The sequence below is a fragment of the Chelon labrosus genome (assembly GCF_963514085.1).
Source record: "Chelon labrosus genome assembly, chromosome: 16".
NCBI classification, from domain to species: Eukaryota; Metazoa; Chordata; class Actinopteri; order Mugiliformes; family Mugilidae; genus Chelon; species Chelon labrosus.
In genome coordinates, this window is record NC_140349.1 from 18,933,734 (window position 1) to 18,956,284 (window position 22,551).

A 22,551-nucleotide genomic window follows, 5' to 3' on the forward strand; every position below is an offset into this window, starting at 1 on the left:
ATCAGTTTCACCTGTGTCAGAGGCTAACCACACACAGGTGAAACTGATGGGCGGAGCACACAGGGAGAAACAAATCCAACAATCAAAGGTAGCACAACACAGGAAGTACAAGACAAGACAAGACAAGTCAAGACAAGAAACACAGAGGAAACACAAGAAAAACCAAACAGGGTCATAGATCTTTCTTAAGAAAGTTAGTTGGTCCTCCATATTTCTTAAGTGCAATATTTGGAATGACATCTCTTGAAAATCTAAACATATTTAACAGCCCCAGACAATAAACTAGCCCTGCGATAGACTGGTGACCTGTCCAGGGTGTACCCGCCTCTCAACCAGTGACAGCTGGGATAGGCTCCAGCCCCCCGCGACCCTCCAGAGGACAAGTGGTTACAGAAGAAGAAGGAATGAATGAAGATAATAAATTTAACAAATAAACCATAACAGTTGTTCCAATTTATGATCCCGTTGTTCTAAGCTCAAACCAGCATGTCGATAGACTCTGTTAAAGTAGCAGTGGCTGAGGCGAATATTTAACATTATTTAGCAAATATTAGCATTATTTAAATTTCATATAATATAACATCTGATTTTAGAGAGTGTTTTAAGTTTAATTCTATGGCTTCTGATCAAATTCAACTACTTTTTGGGTCTAAAAGCAGTTCAGTTAATTATTTCCCATTCAGGTTTGTTTCTGCAGTATTTCCTACTAATGCTCTGTTTGCTCAGGTTTTTGATCAAATAACACTATTAACAATAAAAACTAGTAATACAAAGATTGCAGGTTGAGAAAAACAAAACAAGCTTGCAAGCTTCATTTAGAACTAGCTAGTACAAAATTTAAGCAGACAAACAAAAGGTAAAGGGCTTCATTGAACACAGCAAAAAGCGTAAAAGCATATAGCTGGAAAGCCAGGACATAGACAAATGAGTGGTGAAAAGCTAGAAATATCAAGGGGACAGTCGAGCATTTGCTGGAGTACAGGAGAAATGTCAGCTGACACAGGAACACACTTGGGAACAAAAGAAATGTATACACCATGGAAATGGCTTGGGGTATACCAGATTGGAGGGATGGGCTCAGGACAGGGGGCCTTAGCAGAAACGGAAAAAAAAAAACATTCAAACACAAAATTAGTAACTCTGAGGACACTTATCAATAATGTCTATATTTTTTTATACGTTTAGTCGTCTGCTTCTGAGAGCTTTTTATTTGCAAGGGATTTCCTATGTCTGTGCATTCAGATGTAAAGTTGATAGAAATCTGCGGCTCTGCTTTGACACTGTCCACATCCAGGCGAGAAGAAACATTCTCTAAGAGCGCTAAAGATTCAGTGTGACATGCCATAAAACCACATGGGTAATTACGTTCAGCAGACCAAGATATTTATTTGACACGTTCATTGAAAGATTCATTAAATCCAGATTTTGTGGGCCTATTTGTGAATGCCAATATTTGAGTATTGCTTCTGGCCTCTTTATTTATTTATTACTCACCATTAGAGAAAGTACAAAATAGAGACGATCTCAGAAGGAAGACAAATGAGCGTCCGGTCTCTGCGTTGCCAAACCTAAAACTGGACAGGAGGCCACCATAGCCCAGAAACAAGAAAGGTGTCTGCCAACTCAGGGAGAGACTCCGAAACAGGAAAAGAGCGGGATGAGTCAGGCACAGGGGAGATGTCTGTTGGTGCACTGGGCAGTAGAACATTCATGGCACTGTGCAGTAGAACTGAACTGCTGACTGGAAGCGGAAGAAATGTTTGTGCTTGTCTGGCCACAGAGAGTTGTTCAGTCTGCTTCACTGTGGCATGTAGCTACATTTCTGGGGAGGTGCACATTCGGGTTTGGAGCAGGGCTAGGGCATATGCTGCCGTGTAGGGTACACAGCCATGCCACATCTAAGGTGTAATTGTGGCATAGATCCCACGTAGAAACTGGATCAGACACAGAGCAAACAGATCAGAGGTTAGCTACCCAAGAGAAAAAACATCTGGAGGGTTAGCAAGCCAGAGGCTAGCTGACCCAGGTACTGGACTGTGAGAAGACAATCAATCCAGCCCCATGCCAGGACCTGCCTAGGGCTACGGGATGAATTCAATGTCACAACATCAAGCTTGAGGGTAAAATTACGGCAGAAGAGCCCTGAGAGAGGAAATAGACCCAAATGTATGAATACACCAATTTATTGAGATTACCAGCCTTTGGTCACCAACTACAAATCTAGATACATAAATTGTAATAGCATAATACTTGATTGGGGAAGTCTGGGAAAACACTGAAAATAAAAGCATAGCTGTCCAGTAAACTAAAGTCAGCAAACTAAAGGCTACAATAGTTTTGAGCATTCTAGTGTCAGAGCAATAGTAAATTACTGGAGCGCCGTTATTTCCAGGCTAAAATTCCACTGTGTTAATGGCATCTCTTGGACAATAATGGAGGTGCACTACTCAAGTGAATATGTGACCTTCTATCAGATTAGATCGTTCTCTTGGAAACTCAGACGTGCTTAAATTCCATCACAAGCATCTGTTATGGAGATACTCTTCCTAGTTTTTATGAGCTTAAGCCTTAAACCTCAATGTTTTCTGGGTACTGAAATGATACTGACTATGAGCTTTGGTTTCTGATTGCTGGAACCTGGACAAATTTGCTTCCCAAAAAACAAAAGCTAAGGTTTCAACATCTCAGTAAACTGATAGGCTGGTCACCAGTATCTTGCAGTATTCAGATGAGTTACAAGATGACTCCTATTGAATTAAAATCCCTGTCACTAAACATTAAATGTGTGCGTCCCTGCAACTGCAAGGGACTTCGTAAACTTTGCCTCAAACTGTAGGGCTGTAACACATGTCCATACAGTTCCGTGACTCTGGAGGAGGAGAACTGACCGAAAACTTATCAGAGAAGAATAAAATAATCTTCTCCCTACTCCTGTCACTTCTGCTACCAAGCATTTCTTTGCATGACGTTGCAACTTTGTATAGTGGCATAGAAACAGACTCAATTTGCTTCAGCAGTCAGATATTTCTTTGCTATTCATTTAAAAATTTTATGATATATTTCTGTGCATAAATATATGTATTGTATTGGCCTCAATACAATTTTGCAAGTTTGTGCACATCCACGGCACAATTGAGCCTGCCTGGACAAATTTGCTTAAGTATTTGGTTTTAAGATTATGAAATATGGTTTCTTGAAGGTATTAGAGTTGATTTGAGGGCACTGTATGTGGGGGAGTTTATGCAGCGCTTGTGTGAACCTTGTAGCAGCTCCCCCCAGAGACCGAACCCGGGTGTATATAAAACGATGACGCAGCGCTGCACCTCGCTTCTTTTCCTTTGTTTGCCACTGAGGAGATGTAAATGATCCCTCAGTTCCCCCTCTGTTTGCTGTTGGAAGTACCCAGCCATTGTTTGCCTTGCAGGGATTACTGTGGCCGATTATCCTCCAGAGATTGTCGGGGAGCTGTGGACCCCCTGCAGCGTGATGAATAGAGTCAGGGATGTGACAGAGTTGTGGAGGAGGGGTGGCTTTCTCGCACACACGTTCAACCACGCCACCTCCGACAATACAGACAACAGCATCAGAGTGCACTGCTGATATAGAATTGTCTTTGAAGCCGGATAGCTAAGTCGAAGCTTTAGAGAGAGGTGCTCTATCATTTTTTAGGGATGCTGTATGTGCTCTGTTCAAACATTATGTAGTCCCAGCTCATAGTCTTCCATTGCTTTGCTTTAACATGAATATGTAGACCCACTAGCTCAGTCAAAAGACAATCTTTAGCTACGGTAAATAATATTAAATGTATCACACGCACATCTGCTGCACAGGAAGGTGGCCTAGATTTGAGAGTGAATGCGCTCAATAGTTTAAAAGCTGTTTCTCACTGCAGACTCACGACTGCAGCCTCGTGACGATAGAAGAACAACAAGAAGAACTGGGGTTTCTATTCTATTCGGTGTTTTAAAAGATGTCTCCTTGTGCCAGGCGGGTGTGTGTGGCTGCGAAGAGGGCTACACTGAAGTCATGACCTCCGACGGCCTGCTGGACCAGTGCACCGTCATCCCGGTGCTGGAGATCCCCACTGCGGGGGACAACAGGGCCGATGTCAAGACCATCCGAGCCTTCAACCCCACCCAGCCTGCAGCCAGCACGCCAGGCAGGGTGGGACGCACCTGGTTCCTGCAGCCCTTTGGCCCAGGTAACACAATCTGTGACACGTGCTGTTTTTATCATGGCAGCGGCTGATCATTTTAAATGTGTACCTTAGAATGAAGTCAAAAATATGAATGAGGAAGTAAGTTTGGACGGTGGATTTTCAGAATGTGCAAAAGACATCATCACCCCCCCCCCCCCCCCCCCACCCCCCAAGTCGCTTGGAAATTACAACATATTCGAAACGTGTGCAATTGCAGAGGCTGCAAAATTATTGCTTACTAAGCTAGAAAAGCAAGAGTGAGGGGGGGAAGTATTAATGAAAAGCCGTGAAAGAAAGGAACAAAAAGAGAATGGAGGTAAGAGATGCAGAGGGAATGAATAGAAGAAAAGATGGGAATGAAGAAAGAAAATAAAATGGGAAAAGAGAAGAAGAAGGCATTTGGGAAAAAAATGAAGTAATAGAAAACAACCAGATCACATTTAGTCGAGGGAGTTTTTATTGTTGCCTTCCGGTCGACGCTGTAATGTGCCCATCAGTAAGACAAATCGTTATGTAAAGTCTTTTATTCCTTCCGCTATTAAGCTTTTAAACAGAGACCCCACTCATTTTAGATGAACTTTTTTAAGGTTTTATCTATTTATTTGTGGGGTTTCTTTATTTATTGGATTTCTACTACTGATATTATTGGTCTTAATGAGCACTGATGTTGTGATTGATTATATGCCCGTGTGCACGTGTTGTTTCCTTGGCTTGCATCTTTGTTTATTTGATTGATTGACTGTGTATGGAATGCTTGTGGAAAAGCTGCAAATCAATTGCCCTGTTGGGATAAATAAAGTTCTTGGAATCTGAATCTGAATCTGAAAACGTTAAAAGACATCAAAGTCAGCAGAAAGAATAAATAGGAGAAAAATGGGTAGAAGGAGTCAAAAAGGAAAATGGAAGGAGAAGATAATAGCAGGATTAAAATAAGAAAATAAATACAAACTGGAATCATGCCTATTGTAATAGTAATATTAAAATATTCACCTTCATGATCAAATTGAATTAAAACTCCTTTTCACACTATATTGCATGAGGATCTGTATGAACGGAGCATGCATGTGACCGTGTGTAATGTGCAGTATACCATTATACTGTACTGTATGTTCACATTATCACTGTATATTTATAGATGGAGGTGTTGCCTCGATGTAACACGTTTTACAGTTAACATACCTCACCCACGCAGTGCTAAAGTCTTTATATTGTTGAGTTGTGCACCCTTGTGTCATAAGTGGCCGCCAGTTTTTTTTTGTTTAATATATTTTTCCCACTCTAAAATGCTACAATTAAGCTTGTACAAGATCCCACGCAGTGTGTGACTCTACTGCCCCCCTCAGCTCAGACCAGGAAGTGCAGCCCAGTGTGATACAATATACAGGATATCCAAACAGTGAATCATGTTCTCAGTCTGGGCATTCCACAGAAATATATATATTTTTTTTGATAGTTTGCATCAGATATTTTCTGTATTTTTTCCTCAGGTGATGTAAATCCATGAAATATTACCTTGTCGTGTCTAATAATAGTCATTCATTTGCATCTCAAACAAACATAGATCGCAGCCTGATGATAAAACAATAAATTTCTAGGCCAGTACCTTCCCCATAGCCCCGTGGGCCCTCACTCATCATTGGGGGGGAAAAAAAACAAAAAAAACAACACATTTGTATTCAAATACAATCAAGGTTGAATTAAATAAAACGCATGAAATCAACAGAAACAAAACAGCCGCAACATTTGGTACGTCTTTGCCGCCACCTTGTCCCTCCGCTGAACAGTGCTGTGCGTGTTTTTCTCTGTGCAGATGGGAAGCTGAAGACCTGGGTGTACGGAGTAGCAGCAGGAGCGTTTGTTCTGCTCGTCTTCATAATCTCCATGACATACTTAGCATGGTAATGTACCGAGACTTTGCAAATTTGTGTTGATTCCGTCATCCCTTCAGTAATCGCTCATGCTGTCATTCACTTACGTCCAGTGATGTGATGGAGAGCAGCACAAGCAGGGACAGGACAAAGGACAAAGGTCAAAATCAAAGCACGGGCTGGGAAATCCTGGCTTGGCATTACAAAGACACTGGATCATGCAGTTCATCCAATAAGAAACTGTTTTTATATAAATGAATGGTTAATGGTTAAACTCTCTCTGACAAGTTAGTGTGTCACATGTGTCAATCCACGCCAGGGCTCAACAGAGTTAAATTGGATTTGACCTCCATCACATCACTGCTCATGTTCATTCATTCATTTCATTTTTTTCTTTGCGTTACCTCATCATTGTCCATTCCATTTCTTGTTTTTCTTTCCCCACCTCCATCCTTGCACGCTCTGCTCAGTTATTGTGCTTGTTGCCTTTGCTGCAAGCCGAGCTCCCAGTCGCCCTCAGACAGGGTTTACTGGACGGACCCAAACAGCTACACAGTGCCTTACACCTGCCCCGCCTGCCAGAAACTAGAGCAAGATGAGTTACAGCGGCATAGCCAACTCCTCCACCACCACCACCAGCAACAACAGCAGCAACAACAGCAGCAGCAGCAGCAGCAAGAGCAATATGAGGCAGAGCTCCAACAGCCTTCGCCGTCACAACAAGAACCACAGCTGCAACAGTCACTGCCGAACCCAACACCTCACATTGAAACTCTCATCACTTAGCCAGGGCCTCACCTAACACCTCAAGTTACTCAGTCCACCTGACAACCGTATGTGCCCAAAACCTAGTGCCTGTTCACTAATTTCAGTGGAACACCTTATTGAGGTGAGCAGTCCAGCATCCATTACACACCCCACCTCACTACAGGTGTTTACTGTACATACAAGCTATACTTTCCGTACTTTGTATATCCCGTAGGTATTAAAACAGAAGCTGCTCATATTAAAAGCCAATGATTTCTTTTCAGACTTTTAATCTTATTAATATGAAGAAGAAACAGATGTGGTTGAATCTTTTAAAAGCATGGAGATGATCAATTTCACTCCAGTTGGATCCCATTACATGGACCCAGTGCTGCTGAGCAAGACACAACCATCAATCATTTAAAATGATCCAAGGTCTGGGCAACTTTAACATGAAAGGGTAGGCTGTCCCATAGTTTGGGAACCACCACCAAAAACGCTTTATTGCCTCTGCTTTTGAGCCCAGAGCTAGGGAAGTCCTGTAGCAATTTTATTGTTGACCTCAGTGCTCTGGCTGGACTGTGACAATGTAGGAGCTCAGACAGGTAAGGTGGTGCCTGGACATTGAGACTCTTAAAAACCAGTAATGAACTGGATCCTAAAATATACTGGAAGCCAGTGTAGGTGGTACATACAAGACCATTTAAAAGGGGTGAGCTTTTTTAAAAAGTGGAAACAGAGATTTCATCTGAATTCAGAATGAAATGGTTTCAGGACCACATGCACATGTCGTGCTCTGGTTCCGAGTCACTCTCACCTCACTTCTGTCATTCTGCGACCATCTTCTCCTTATCCATTCACTTTTAATTTCACCTTGTCATTAGTGATGGAATTATTCATCCAAAATTATGCACAAATTATTGTACTGTTTTCTTTATCTCATTTCTTACAGTGTAAATATCCATACAGTATATTGCCTGTCCGCAGTGGTTACATTGCATGGCATATTACGAAGACCATGCCACTGCATTTGGACATTTTAGCATACTTCAAATGAGAGAATTTAACACTGACCTTGGTTTAAATTTAGCTTAGAAGGACCTCTTGTGGCCAAATGATTGCTGTAGTGTTGTTGAAGTAATGAATGGAAAAAAAAAAAAATGTAGGAAAGAGACTGTGAAGGATGGATGATTCAACAAGGCAAATGACTAAGGCATAGGACACTAAAACGTCTTTTAACATGTTGTTCCCAAACCCATTAGAACAGTTTTATTCCTCAACTTAAAGGATAATTAAAGTTCATTTCATTATTTCATGGTGGTGTATGAGAGAAAACCACAAATTCCCCTGTAAGTAAGCACTAAGTAAGACAGCGGGGAAGAAGATCAGTATCAGGATCAGAATACTTTATTAATCCTTCAAGGAAATTGTTTTGTTGCAGTTGCTCCCATAAAGTGACAGTTGCAAGGAGACAGAGTAAAATACAAATAAATTACAATATAAAAATATATATTAAAAAAAAGTGTGAGACATGTAAAACATGTAAGATGCATACAAGCAAAATATTGCAAAAGCTACAGAGATCACAGGCGTTTGAGGCCAGAAACCCTGGATCAGAAATGTGTAAGCTCCAGAACCTGACGGTGTTTCATGTAAAAGTCCTGTCTAAGAGACTGCAGGGAGATTGCGCTATACAGCGTTGGCGTGTAAGTCCTTGTTTGTCCAAATCTCTACAACAGAGACGGAGACTAAAGGGGAGACTAGGAATGATCATGGTTTTAAGTTTTAACTGGAGTTGGTTTCCAGTTTTCCAGTTATCCCTTGCCTGTATTCCTTGCCTAAGTTCCTTGTGTCATGCCTGTTTTATTCCTGGATACCTGTCTCAACATTGTCCCTTTGTTTTTGCTCAACTGTTGGATTTTTGTATTTCGCATTAGCTTAGGTATAGCTCGTTTTTTGATCTTTAAAGGCGCCTCGGGCGTTCCGTGTTTTGGTCCTCCCTCTCTTTAAACTGAATCTGTATCAGAAATTAAACAGTAATTATCATTTTAAAAAGACCTTAAACCCCAGGATGATGTCAAAAGACACTCCTACAAATCATTTTACAAAGTTTTCACTTGTAAAATCCAGTGAACAGAATTCAACTGCTAAACAAAAAACATATTTTTTTCAATTTGTTGAATGTGATTTAGGGTTTATTTCTAATCTATGCGGAAAACTGATCCAGAGACAAGCCAAGAAAGTAGAAACATCAGCTTCAGGGCCTTCACATTATTGTCTGAACTTTTTGAGAAAGCTACTGTTGATCAGTCATGATAACACTGCCTTCCATCTTCTTCGTGTGCTGTTTGTCCTTTAGCAAAAAGCCAAAGAAGCCACAGCGACGACAGATGAACAACAGACTGAAGCCGCTGACTCTGGCCTACGACGGAGACGCTGACATGTAGAAGTCTTCCTGCTTACCACAATGACCTACAGACATTAGTCCTCCTTCAGGACACACAGGGTTGCTGCGGAAACCCCTCGATGTCACCGCTGGGAATTGCTCAACCAACATGCTTTTCTGACTGAAAGGGAAACCTCAAAGATCACTGAACACCACATTCATTAGCAGCCTTGATGTCGCCCTCTTCTTTTTTGTTTTCTTTTTTTTTAAGTTACATTTTGATACCTTGTTTCACAAGAGCCTTCATGAATTCTTTATCTTCTATGGAAGTCTGCCTTTGCTTCTCTGACATCTACTACTGCCAGCAACGTTCAAACCACGGCCGTTTGGAGAGGGTTGCCCCAAGACAAAGATCCCGCCGCAGCTCAAAGCACAAAGTCTTCATTTGTCATTTGCTCGTTCTGTTGCAGCTGAGTGGCGTCACCGTCGTCGTACCACTTCGTGCTTTGATCGCACGGAGGACGTTCAGATCCCTCGGCGTCATTAACGGCCTGGGTGCGTCTCACGAGACAAAAAATAATAAAATACAGGACCAGAAAACAAAAAGCGGGCTTAATGAATCCCAGAGCCACCGTCACTTCTGCTTGCCTCTCCCTTCTCTGTTTTTCAGGCATAATTTTGCACTATATTAGTGCAGCATGATATGTACTTATGTCTAGCTTTGCCATAGGAAACTGCCTCTCTCAATACAAGATGGTGTACAGTCTTGTGCTAGAAATGTAAAAAAGTAGACTTTTTTTGCAAACAGAACTCACCAATGTTTGTTACATTTTTTTCTTCTATTACCTCTTGTATGTGATGCGATGGGACTGAATGTAAATAGGATTTTTTTTTTTTTTCTTTTTTCTCGGAGGTCTCAGCTTAACCTTTGTAGTATGTACAGCTACGTGTCCCGAACTCTGACGGAGTTTCTTTAATCCCTGGCAATCTTTTGACTGTATGATGAGTTCTATCTTTAATCCTTCCTGATATACTGTACATCACAATCATCTATTCTGTTCAGACGGAAGAAATTAAATTATGAAAAACCTTTAGCTGTGACATGGGAAGAAGAAACCAAATAGACTAAACCGTGGGAAACTTTTGGACCTGGCATTCATGTGGATGTTACTTAAACATGTACCACCCACCCAGACCAGACCAGGCACCCCCACCCCATAGCAATGACACTCCATGATGGCAGCAGCCATCCCCAGCAGGATGCAGCCTGACACAGACACACACACAAAAATGGTTTAGGAACAACTCAAAAAACATGAAGAACAACACAAGGTGTTGATCCACAGAGGGCCCTCTCCTCAACCCATAGGACCCAAAGGCCCCCCATTAACAACATTCTGTTGCCAGACACCACAGGACACCCTCAGAAGGCCCATGTCCATTCTCCGATGAGTCACAACTGTTTTGGAGGAACAGGGAAGATCTACACAATATTAGGCAGGTGGTCATAATGTTATGCCTGATCGGAAGTCATATGTTGCTTGACATAAGTATTAAGACTTTGTTGGCTATTCAAAGGCAGCTTCAGCCTGGTAAACTTGACTTTACACTCTGACATGCATCTGTAAACCTAGAAATATCTCATACATTTTCAGGCATCTTAGCTCATTTCTGCATTTTCAGGCTTCTGAAAAAGGCTGTAAAAGATCCTTCTGGAAAGAAAGATAATTCACAGAATAATGTTTAACACAGCATGTTTGACTTTGGCACCACTTTCTAATAAGGTACCTTTTATAAATCTTGGGTGGGTCTTAAGTTTGGAAACATTATTGAATTTATAAGGGCAAATCTGACTCATTTTGAATTTACACACATGTTCAGGTATTTGAGTGTCCCCACCACCTTGACATTGACCCTAACTCTAGTCTAACGTTGCGTCCTCAAGTACACGAGTTAGGTATTCCTTTTTGGAGGCTCCTCCCTGTTCACAGCTAGATAGAAACAGTCTGAAAGAAATAAATGATTTGATTCTTTCTAACAAATTTTACTCACCCATTCACGTTTAACAAAGCTTTCATCTAAACGAGCTTTTCAGTCGCGTATTCCAGAAAGACAGGTGGCGGTCGTGGCTTTTCAACCCTTACACGCGGATGGTGTCAAATTCAGGAAGAATCACTATATTTTCAAATTATAATAAAAAAATGAAACCGTACAATGCTGCCTGATGTAACTGCCTGCAGCAAGCTAAAGGTCCAGTCACCAGAGGGAGCACAGTATTATTTATTCGTACTGAGACGTCATATCGGTGCCAGAGAGTGGCAGTTTACCGCCCCCTGGAGTTTGTCGTTAGTAAGTTAATGGAATGTTTAATTTATATTTCTTGGAATATGAGTTGTAAATAAAGTGCTAAATATTTCTTTTCGTTTTTTTTTTAATTTAATGTTCATGTACCATAATATGTTTCCTTTTTTTACTGCACAAGTTGTTACGCAAAAAAAAAAAAAAAAATGAAGAAAAAAAACTGCGGGCGTGAATGTGGGTGTGCTAAAAGCGATACTGATCTTGTGAAAAAAACAAAGTTGCTGATTAACTCTGTCCTTTTCCTACTGTTTGTTTATATGTATTTGACTAATTGCTGATAATAAACAATGGAAATATTGGTATCGGAGTTATTTCTGAAGCATCTACAGTGAACAGTTTTCACATTATTAGAAGTTTCAGGGCTGTATGCTCACACATTCATGGAGACATGAACAAAATCTCTCTTTACTGGACTTGCTGAACACCAACTCATCACAGCTATGCTAGCTTACACGTGCAGAAATCCCAAATCCTTAAAGGGGCCGTGGACAGAAAGGCCCTAGAGGCTGCTAATGTGCATTTTTAATTTATGAATGCAAAATGACAAAAGTTTTTGAAAAAGTAAATATTTCCCATTCTTCATTATCAGTTGTGTTTGAATAATATATATTTGGGTGCAAACGTCTGAGATCTCTAGTGCAGATTTTTCTATTTGAATTTGTCTCAAATTGTCAAGAAAATGTTTCTTTATGAATTAGTACACATGCCTGGTCAAAAAAAAAAAAAGTCTCCACCAAAAAAATTCTAATATTTCACCTTTAGCTTGGATTACAGCACAGCGCATTCGCTGTGGCATTGTTTCCATAAGCTTCTGCAATGTCACAAGATTAATTTCCATCCAGCATTCATTTTTCACCAAGATCTTGTATTGATGATGGGATAGTCAGACCACTGCACAAGGCCTTCTCCACCACATCCCAAAGATTCTCAATGGGGTTAAGGTCTGGACTCTGTGGTGGCCAATCCATGTGTGAAAATGATGTCTCATGCTCCCTGAACCACTCTTTCACAATTTGAGCCCGATGAGTCAGTGTTTTTCTTAAGGCTACACAGCTGTTCAGTCCCAATCCCTTGAGTTCCCTGCACATTGAACGTGTGGAAATGTTCTTACTTTCACTATTAAACACAGCCCTGAGTTCTACTGTTGTTTTTCTTCTATTTGATTTCACCAAACGTGATCACCGATCACGATCAATCAGGATTTTTTTCCAACCACATTTCTTCCCCAAAGACGATGGTTCCCCACTATCCTTCCAGTTTTTAATAATGTGTTGGACAGTTCTTAACCCAGTTTTAGTAGTTTCTTCAATCTCCTTGGATGTTTTCTCTGCTTGATGCACACCAATGATTTGACCCTTCTCAAAAAGATTAACATCTTTTCCACAACCACAGGATGTGTCTTAAAACATGGTTGATTAAGAAATGAGAAGCTACTCATTGCATTAGTTGGGGTTAAATAACTTGTTGCCAGCTGAAAGATAATCACCCATGCAGTAATTATCCAATAGGAGGCTCGTACCTATTTGCTTAGTTAAATACAGGTGGTGACTTTTTTTTTTTTGGCCAGGCAGTGTATATCACCTGAAGGATTTAAGTAAATTGTTCAATCCTGGAGATGTGCACGAATTTGAAAATGTCCTCAGCAGCTGCAGTACTCAAGTGGCATAGATTCCACAAGTTTGTGTAAAACTGGATCACCAAGCTGCTTGTGATGTCAGGAATATTTTCTCAGCGTTCAGGTTATCCATAAATGTTCAGACGTATTGTGGTCAGGTGACTGTGGATGAAGTCCATGATAGTCTGCACTCCTTGGTCTCGTTACAAGGCCTTGAGGTGTTATCGTGCTAGCTGGCACCAATGCAGTGATTATGGGCTTTGTTTCAACTGATACATAGAAATAAATACCTCTGCACACCACTGGGTAGTCCTCCAACCAATCACAGCAATGGCATTCGCAACAAATGCCTTAATTGCAGGGACATGTCCGTCCTTTAAAGCTATTTTGTTGTCAATATCTTGTGGACCCTAAATAGCTCACTTCTTCAACGGCAGCTATTTTTTTTGCAAACTAATTCAACTCCACAGTGCTCAGATGACGCGGATGACTTTTGCCCCTCCGTCCATTACGAGACAAAGCCAAGCAGGGGGCCCCCGAGGGCCCGACAAACTTTAAACCGCAGCATTGTGGCAATGTGCCAAATTTTAAATGACAGTTGGAGACCTCACGAAAGGGCAGTCACCCGACGCAGCTCACACACACACCGTCAACACACTCTGTCCACTTACGTGTAGTGTGCGTGACTCTTTAAAGTAGCCAACATGAAAACCAGCCCAAAATATAATAAATTATCTCTCTGGTAGTGTAAAAAAAAAAAAGAGAGACTACTTCATTTAAAACAAATGATTCCTTCAGGGGTAGTATGCACAAGAGCATGAGAAGCATGTCATTTTGCTCACGCCACAATGTTTTGTTAATATATTACTATTTACTGTTTATCTGTAAGAAGTTCATAGACAGTACATCCTTACTACTACATGCCCATCAAGTAAGGATGTGCTTTAAAGACCAAAGGTGTGGTCATAATATATTCCACCACCAGATGTCAGTAAAAGACAGATAAAGTCGCGCGGACTGATCAGCTCCACCAGGATTACAGTCACAATCAGCTTTTTTTAGTCTTGCCACAAAACATACAATGGTATTAAAAAAAAAAAAAAAAAACTGAAAGAAGAAGAGGGAAAAAAAACATTCAATTAATGGTGTTTCCGTTTCCTCCTTGCTTTGAGACGACTGATTACCTTTATAACCTTGGACCGCTCCTCAGTCTTCATTTGACTGAGCCTACAGCTGGCGTGAAACTTCCACTTCTCCAAAGACAAAAGAGCAGGGTTTAGCTGGAGAGGGATGGGTCACTGCAAATTAACCTCTGTCATGAGGAAACGTTGCCCAAAACACAAAATACTGGAGACACACACTGAGGTCAAGCATTCTGCGCCGCGTCAGAAGGTTGCAGACATATATTTCCACCTCCTTTTGCTATTCGTGTCTCGCTGCGTTTTTGCCTACAGATGGAACCCAAACGCGCTCGTTCCGTCCTAACGCAGTAATGTATACAGACATTTACATCTTATTATTCTATTCCTCCACCGGTTAAACTGTTGTCCTCTGCTCGTTGAAGTAATGTAATTGCCTTTATCATCAGAGGCCCTGATTATGATCGGATGCTGGGAAGTAAAACAGAGACAGGCTACATGGTTTTGGTCCTCTCATTTAATCAGCACTTCACGTAATCAAGTCTCTGTCTCCCAATTAAATTCCCTCAGCCAAGAAAAGGCAGTCCCGCAGACTGTCCTAATCAATTAAGTCATGTTGTAAAACCCACTTCAAAAGGTGACTTTGCGGCGACCTCACAGACATCAAGATCTGGCAAGAAAAATTTGATTAAGGATACCGGGTCAAACACTAAAGATCATCCACACAGCGTTCTTTGTTTCGAGGTTCTCCTCCCCTGAGCCCAAAGATAAAAGACGTCTCCTTAACTGATAATCTCCATCTGATAAAAAAAAAATAAAGCACTGCCTCAATAAAGGAAAGTGGTATCCTGTCTTTAAAAGTTTTTTTTTTTTTTGCAAATGCAATTGTCTGCGAGAGAGGAAGACAAAGTGGCACTGCAATTAAGATATACTGAACACTATAACAAACCCCACGGAGTGGTCAAATAATCTATATCGAGTAACTGTCTGTTGCGAGCAGATCAGATTTTGTGGTTTATTTTAAAAGACTGATCTCAACAGAGTTGTTCATTTATTAGCATGTTAATGGGTTTGACTCCTAATAAAGGGGTTTAATTAATCTGGATAAACTGTCTGCGTCCAGGGATAAAAATGAGACAGGCATTAATGTGGACGAGCACTTAATGGTTACATTTAATGACATAAGTCAACGTTTGGTGCCAACATGGATTCTTTCTATACATTCCCACATGGTGCATACGCTGCGGTTAATGTGAGGTAACCCCGGTCTCCTACATGGCAGTTGGATGTGGTCCAGTTGCAACATAAAGGACACTCTTCTCACTGAACCGGATGGCGAACGCTGGCATTGGACGCGCAAACTCGTCCCTTATGAGCAATATTCTGTGGGATACCCAGCAGCAATTTCATCAAATTTCAGAAATTGGGTGAGAACATTATCAGGGCCAGAAAAACCCAAGTTGTCATAAACCTGACTTCCTTTGTTTGAGGACCTGATTGTAGACTGCTTCAGGTTTAACAGCAGCATAAAGACATAAAGGCGGTCATTCTACTAAAAGTAAAGTTCTAAAAGTTTCAGTCAAGAACAAGTTTCAAATCCTCAGCTGTGTTTCACTTTAAGACTCGTATTCATACCCTTCAATAAACCAAACGGAAACTTGAGTTTCCGTCCCTGCTCCTCCAAGCTGAAGCCGGCAGTCATTCTAATTGTGATGAGGAAGCGATTGATGTGCAGCAGCTGCATCCTGTGACCGACGCTCTGCTCAGCCATTTGTCTCTGTCAGCTCCCCCTCAGCCCGCCCACCCTCCACATTATCTTGAAAAGCACTGGCAGCCTTAGCCGTGACTGCGGACCCGCCAGGCTTTTTTGTCGCCGCACATGGCGTGTAGTGCGCCCCAGCCCTTCTGGTCAAGCCCAGTTTGACTCCTATCCCCTGCTCCGGATGTGGAGTGACACTTCACATGGCAGCTGGTTGGGCGGCAGCCACGGCAAACCTGCTGCCACCGCATCGCGGCCACACATGAGAGCCCGCAGCAACATCTGCCCTCACAATCGTCGATGGAACCGAGCCAGCCAAACATATTCATGCCACCGGACGCCAGCGTCACTCAGCTGGGCAATCATCCTCTTCCTCTCTCTTGTCTTTATCTCTTGCCCCTCCTCTTTGCAGCTCAATAATAGGCGATTAGGAAGGGGCTACCCTGTAATTTCTCCCCCCCTAAGCACTGAATAGGCACAAAAAGGTGTACTTGGAAAATTAGCGACTTGACCTCCTGATTATACTCCATCAATGAGAGACAGCCTGGTGCTGGAAGGAGGAAGGAGAGCAGGTGTTTGATTGAGAAGTAAGAAATGTTCTTTTTCTCCCTTTTTGTAATGGTCGATAGGCCGTGGTTGTGTTCACATCACTCTTGTGAATGGTTCTCATTCTGTGACGCTGACACAACTCAGCAGCTCACTTCTAACTCTCTGTGCTTCACTGATGCTCTATAGTGCCCTTGAAATTCAGAGAGACTCATACTTCCCCGCTGACTGTCAATGTTAGCGACTGGGAACACCTTCCAAGGCATTAGTCAAGACGCCAAGCAGCATCCCCTCTTTAATTCACTCTTCTATTATATATATTTTGACACTGGCAAGGCCGAGCCAGACGAGAGGCGTCTCAGTGTTCTACGGCTGCGCGAGCCAGCGCTGTTAGAGTTTCACAATCGTGGAGGAGAATGCTAATAAATTTGAGTATTTACACCACTCGACATAACACCATTAGCCTCCTGTTAACCTCAGGAGCGGGACACGAAGCGGTTCTCATTCTGTGACACCGACAGAATGAAGCAGCCTATAAAATCCCTGCTACTCACAGGATTAGACTGACACTGGACGAATCGGCCCATCGCGATTTACGGCCGGTGTCAATGTTTAGTGCCAGTGCAGAAAGTAATGTAACCTAATTTTATGCTTGTTAAAAACAAGCTAACAGAAAAATTCAATTTGCTCGCCGTTTTCGGAAAGTTATTCCAGCTTTAGCCGTAACATCGCCGCCACAGGCAACTATGGTCGTAACGTGATACACGTCTGTTGTGATTTGTAGCTGATCTGTCAGTCTTGTCAGCCGACTACAGTGGGTGCAGTTGTTGCACTGGTACAAAATGCAAAAAAACAGCAAACCCTGGGCATTGATCCTGGTGATTCTGGTGCTGCTTCTCCATTAGGATTTTTGAAATGGTTCTGTATTTAAGGATATACAGAGGCAACATGGTTCCTGATTCCGATCATACTATCTTGGTGGTGGATCCTGATTTTTATGGACTCGGTTTTGTACTGTGTTTCCCCCAAACTGTTAATACAGTCCTGATCCCATCAAGTATTTTGCCTGTGATTTGATTCTCTTAAAGAAATCTACTATTTCTCCTCAACTATTATCCTTAAGATCTGATTTCTGAGTCATTGTGTGATGTAAATATCGTATTACTCCTATTGTTAAGTTTGATATTGAGTCTGTTTTGTTTATTCGTAGACAAACAATTGGGGAATGAATTATTTAGAATCAGCTCCAGCCTATTTTGTCTTTTGAGACAATGAGACGTTTGACAGGTGGGGATTATTTTTGGGGTAGGGAATTAAAGATAATATTTGATTGTGATTTAAAATGCGCAGATTGATTTAAAAGGTAAAGTATCACATAAATAAAATAGTACATATTACCCTGGAGCCAGACATTTGAGCCACGCACACAGCTTCGGTTTGTTTGGCGATCAAAATAAGTGGTGTTTTGCTCACTCAGAGATATTCTGGCCTGGTTGGAGAATTAAGCAATTGATTAGGCAGCATTAAGTTGGAATCATTTCTCAACTCTGGTAGCTTGTGAACCACATCCATGAAAATTACAAAAAAAAATATATATACACTACCGGTCAAAAGTTTTAGAACACCACACTTTTACCAGTTTTTTACTGAAAATGATCCAGTTTAGTGTCTCATTGCACTCTGAAATGAAAGCATAGAACAAATAAGCAATTTGAGTTGAAAAAGAAATCATGGAATCAATTTATAGACCAAAATGTATTCTAAACTTTTGACTCATCAAAGTAGCCGCCTTTGGCAGATATAACAGCTGAACACACTCATGGCATTCTTTCTACAATAGAAATCAAATATTCTTCGGAAAGTTCTTCCCAAGTCTGTTGCAGAAGTTCCCATAAATGTGTGGCACTTGTAGGCTGCTCGGCTTTCACTCTTCGGTCCAGTTCATCCCAAAGCAGCTCGATGGGGTTTAAGTCTGGAGACTGTGCTGGCCACTCCATGTTTTCAAGCTTACCATCTTGTTATTTTTTCCTGAGGTACAGTATATATATATATATATATATACAGTTGTGTTCAAAATAATAGCAGTCCAACATGACTAACCAGATCAATCAGTGTTTTTGGTAAAAATCATATTATTACATGGCAAATAATTTACCAGTAGGTGTAGTAGAGTCAGAGAAACCAACAGACTCAACATTCATGATATGAATGCTCCTGAGTCTGTGTAATGGAATAATTAAGTGAAAGGGGCGTGTTCAAAATAATAGCAGTGTGGAGTTCAATCAGTGAGGACATTCATTATGTGAAGAAACAGGTGTCATTCATGTGGCCCTTATTTAAGGATGAAGCCAGCACATGTTGTACATGCAATTCTCTCTGAAAACCTGAGAAAGATGGGTCGTGCCAGACATTGTTCAGAAGAACAGCGTGCTTTAATTAAAACGTTGATTGGAGAGGGGAAAACATATAAAGAAGTGCAGAAAATGATAGGCTGCTCAGCTAAAATGATCTCCAATGCTTTAAAATGGAAAGCCAAACCAGAGAGACGTGGAAGAAAACGGAAGACTACCGTTCGAATGGATCGAACAATAGCCAGAATGGCAAAGACTCAGCCAATGATCAGCTCCAGAGAGATCAGAGACGGTCTGAAGTTACCTGTGAGTACTGTGACAATTAGAAGACGCTTGTGTGAGGCTAATCTATCGGCAAGAAGCCCCCGCAAAGTCCCACTGTTAAAAAAAAGACATGTGCTGAAGAGGATACAATTTGCCAAAGAACATATCGACTGGCCTAAAGAGAAACATTTTGTGGACTGATGAAAGTAAGATTGTTCTTTTTGGGTCCAAGGGCCGCAGACAGTTTGTCAGACGACCCCCAAACACTGAATTCAAGCCACAGTACACTCTGAAGACCGTGAAGCATGGTGCTGCAAGCATCATGATATGGGGCTGTTTCTCTTACTATGGTTTTGGCCTATTTATCGCATACCAGGGATCATGGATCAATTTGCTTATGTCAAAATACTTGAAGAGGTCATGCTGCCTTATGCTGAAGAGGAAATGCTCTTGAAATGGGTGTTTCAACAAGACAACGACCCCAAACACACCAGTAAGTGAGCAGCATTTTGGTTCCAGACCAACAAAATTAAGGTTATGGAGTGGCCAGCCCAATCCCCGGACCTTAATCCAATAGAAAACTTGTGGGGTGACATCAAAAATACTGTTTCTGAGGCAAAACCAAGAAATGCAGAGGAATTGTGGAACGTTGTCAAATCATCCTGGGCTGGAATACCTGTTTACAGGTGCCAGAAGTTGGTCGACTCCATGCAGCACAGATGTGAAGCAGTTCTCAAAAATAGTGGTTATACAACTAAATATTAGTTTAGTGATTCACAGGAATGCTAAATCTTAACGTTTTTTCAGTTTATTGAGTAAATACTGGAGCTTGTAATGAAAAATGCAGACACTGCTATTTTTTTGAACAGCCCAATATCATTTTTTCCTTCATTTTCTGTAAAGTAATTAAAATATTGATACTTTTTTCTTTATGTTTTGATGTAAAATATAATGTGCAGTGTTCCCAATGAATGGAAATAAAAAATATTATAACGATTTTGAGCTTTACTCACGTTTTAAAAAACACTGCTATTATTTTGAACACAACTGTATATGTACTATTTGACTCTGAAAATCACATAATTCTGTTGTAAACAAGATACGACGCCAAGCTCGAGGAATGAATCAAAACTGCATTATAAAGACTGCTGCAACAGAATCAATTTCCATTGTTCCATTTCAAAGTAAAATTGTCTGTGAGAAATCATCAGGCAGTTTTGAAGATCATCAGCAGTTAATACTCACAAAACAACCGGTATTGTCCCTTTTTTGTCCAATTTACCAGGCACAACAGTGCTGTTGGACAAATGCGTCAATTCTGCAGACGTCTACAAAATGCTCTCGGCCTGCTGCACGACCTGTGCATGAGGACAGGGAAGAGTGCAGCCGTCGCTGATACATTACTTCACAGGCCTCGTGTTGACCTTTTCACCGGACGAGAACTATGGTATGGTCACATTAGAATAAAGGTTGTGCCAAAAGAAAACACGTATTTACAGCCTTTGACTCTGACTCTGAAAGTTAAATGCTAACGTAGCTCACTGATTGCCCTAACTTGCGCTGAATCCTGGCACTGTCCATAAATCATGGAGTACAGAAGTGTCCAGTGTAAACATTATCCATAAGAATAGCGGTCTCTTCAAGTCTTAACGCTGCTCAACTTTACCTGGACGACTTATCTGAGGCAAACCCGCAGCACAGTTCCCAGGTCTAATTCTGAAAAATCGGGCAAAATCTGGATTAAATCTTTGTACAACGAGGACTGAACGCTGAGTTAATCCTGAATTATGGGTCCTTTACCTTACTGTACACCAGATTGTGCTTCATTACAGACACAATGGAAGTCAGAGGGTCCCCGGTGATTTATCTCCACCTGCTCCACCGCTGCATGCCATGCCGGGCCTGTGAAGGCTATCTGGGCCATTCAGAGCAGGATCCCATCAGCCCCGCTGGCTGAGTTATGGCGACACTGCCGGACCCACTGCAATGTTGTAGCGGTGAGACTGCCGGGGATTTATTAAAGCACGGCCCCTCCTGTCTTTTCTTTTCTGCTCCCCTCCCCTCCCCTTCTGTTCGCCGACAAAAAGGATCCTATCTATCTATCCCCAACCCAGGAACACGCACTCAGCATCTGAGCAGGCTTCAGTCACCTTGTCCTTCCTCTGGCGCCATGGAGAGAACACGCACACACTCTGCCCACATGTATAAACACACAAACACACCTCTGTTTTTCATCTTTATTTGTTCTTCAAATGATAATGTGCAACTTCACTCTTCAACAATGCATCTTCCCCACATGAGTGACACAATAGTCCTTACAGCAAACCCTGGCCATTGCATTTAACCTGGTCCGGTGATGCTTCTCCACCAGAAAAGTTACAGTTCTTGAAATGGTTCCGGTAACGGATGAACTGATGACTCACATCCTACTAGCTTAGCGGTGGATCCTAGGACTGGCTTAGCATGTGTGCCATGTTCTCCTTTGTCCTGTGTTCCCCCTAAATGTTAACACAGTCCTGTTTTCCACTAGTAAGTAATGCGTCTGTCATTTCTATATACTCTTAAATCTATTGAAAAGAAAAAAAGAAAAGTATCCTTGAGATATACGCTCTGGTTGAATTGGTGTGAGCTGTTGTCACTGCACTGGTGGTGATGCTAGGAAGGTCTCCAGTAATACCAGGCCCAGAGTTACTTTAAAAAGGACTCCTTTAACCCCTCCCTCCCTTGTGCCAGCAGACTTCTTTCTGTTGAGCATCTACACCGTCGATGACACAACTGACAGATGAGCAATTTCTTTGTTTGCTACTGAGCGTTGAAAACATTCTTTATAAACCGACCTTGATACAGACAGTAAACACTGACAGCTGCTACGGTGAGATCTAACTACGCTCAGTGCAGGATAAATATCTAAACCATAACTAGAAACTGTATTAAAACCACTTGATATGGTGAAAATCTTTATATTTTTTCTGTATTTTAACTCCTTTCCAGTGAAGTTAAAGGTATTGTTTGTGTATCCTAACATTGAGGCATGTTTAAAGCGTGATTCAGATACTCTTTTCTTTGAATTGTATAGCTGAAGAAGAAATATTCTTACTGAGCTGCTCAAGAATGACTTGGTAACGTTTTTCTGGATGCCTGTGTTGGCATGTGGGAATTTACATGAAAACGCATGCCCTCCTAGGGTGTTCAGCAGATGCTGAGGATGTTATTAAAACACAACTATTAGCAGTAATAGAGCAGTCCCTGACAGTGACGAGGAGGGCCACTGATACACTGGAATGGAATGGCATCGCGAACAACAGCTGTTGTGCCTT

General features: G+C 41.6%; 1 protein-coding gene across 1 annotated transcript in view; it reads left to right on the top strand.

The window, feature by feature from the left end:
• Nucleotides 1-9,260, top strand: part of thsd7aa (thrombospondin, type I, domain containing 7Aa) — a gene marked incomplete at both ends in the record, with an annotated part of 135,508 nt that extends 126,248 nt beyond the window's left edge. Inside the window, 3 exons of the mRNA XM_084562929.1 lie at nucleotides 3,988-4,201; nucleotides 6,009-6,096; nucleotides 9,173-9,260. Of these exons, the coding sequence (XP_084419055.1) occupies nucleotides 3,988-4,201; nucleotides 6,009-6,096; nucleotides 9,173-9,260 (390 nt within the window). The remainder of the gene's footprint in view (nucleotides 1-3,987; nucleotides 4,202-6,008; nucleotides 6,097-9,172) is intronic.
• Between the last annotated feature and the right edge of the window lie 13,291 nt (nucleotides 9,261-22,551).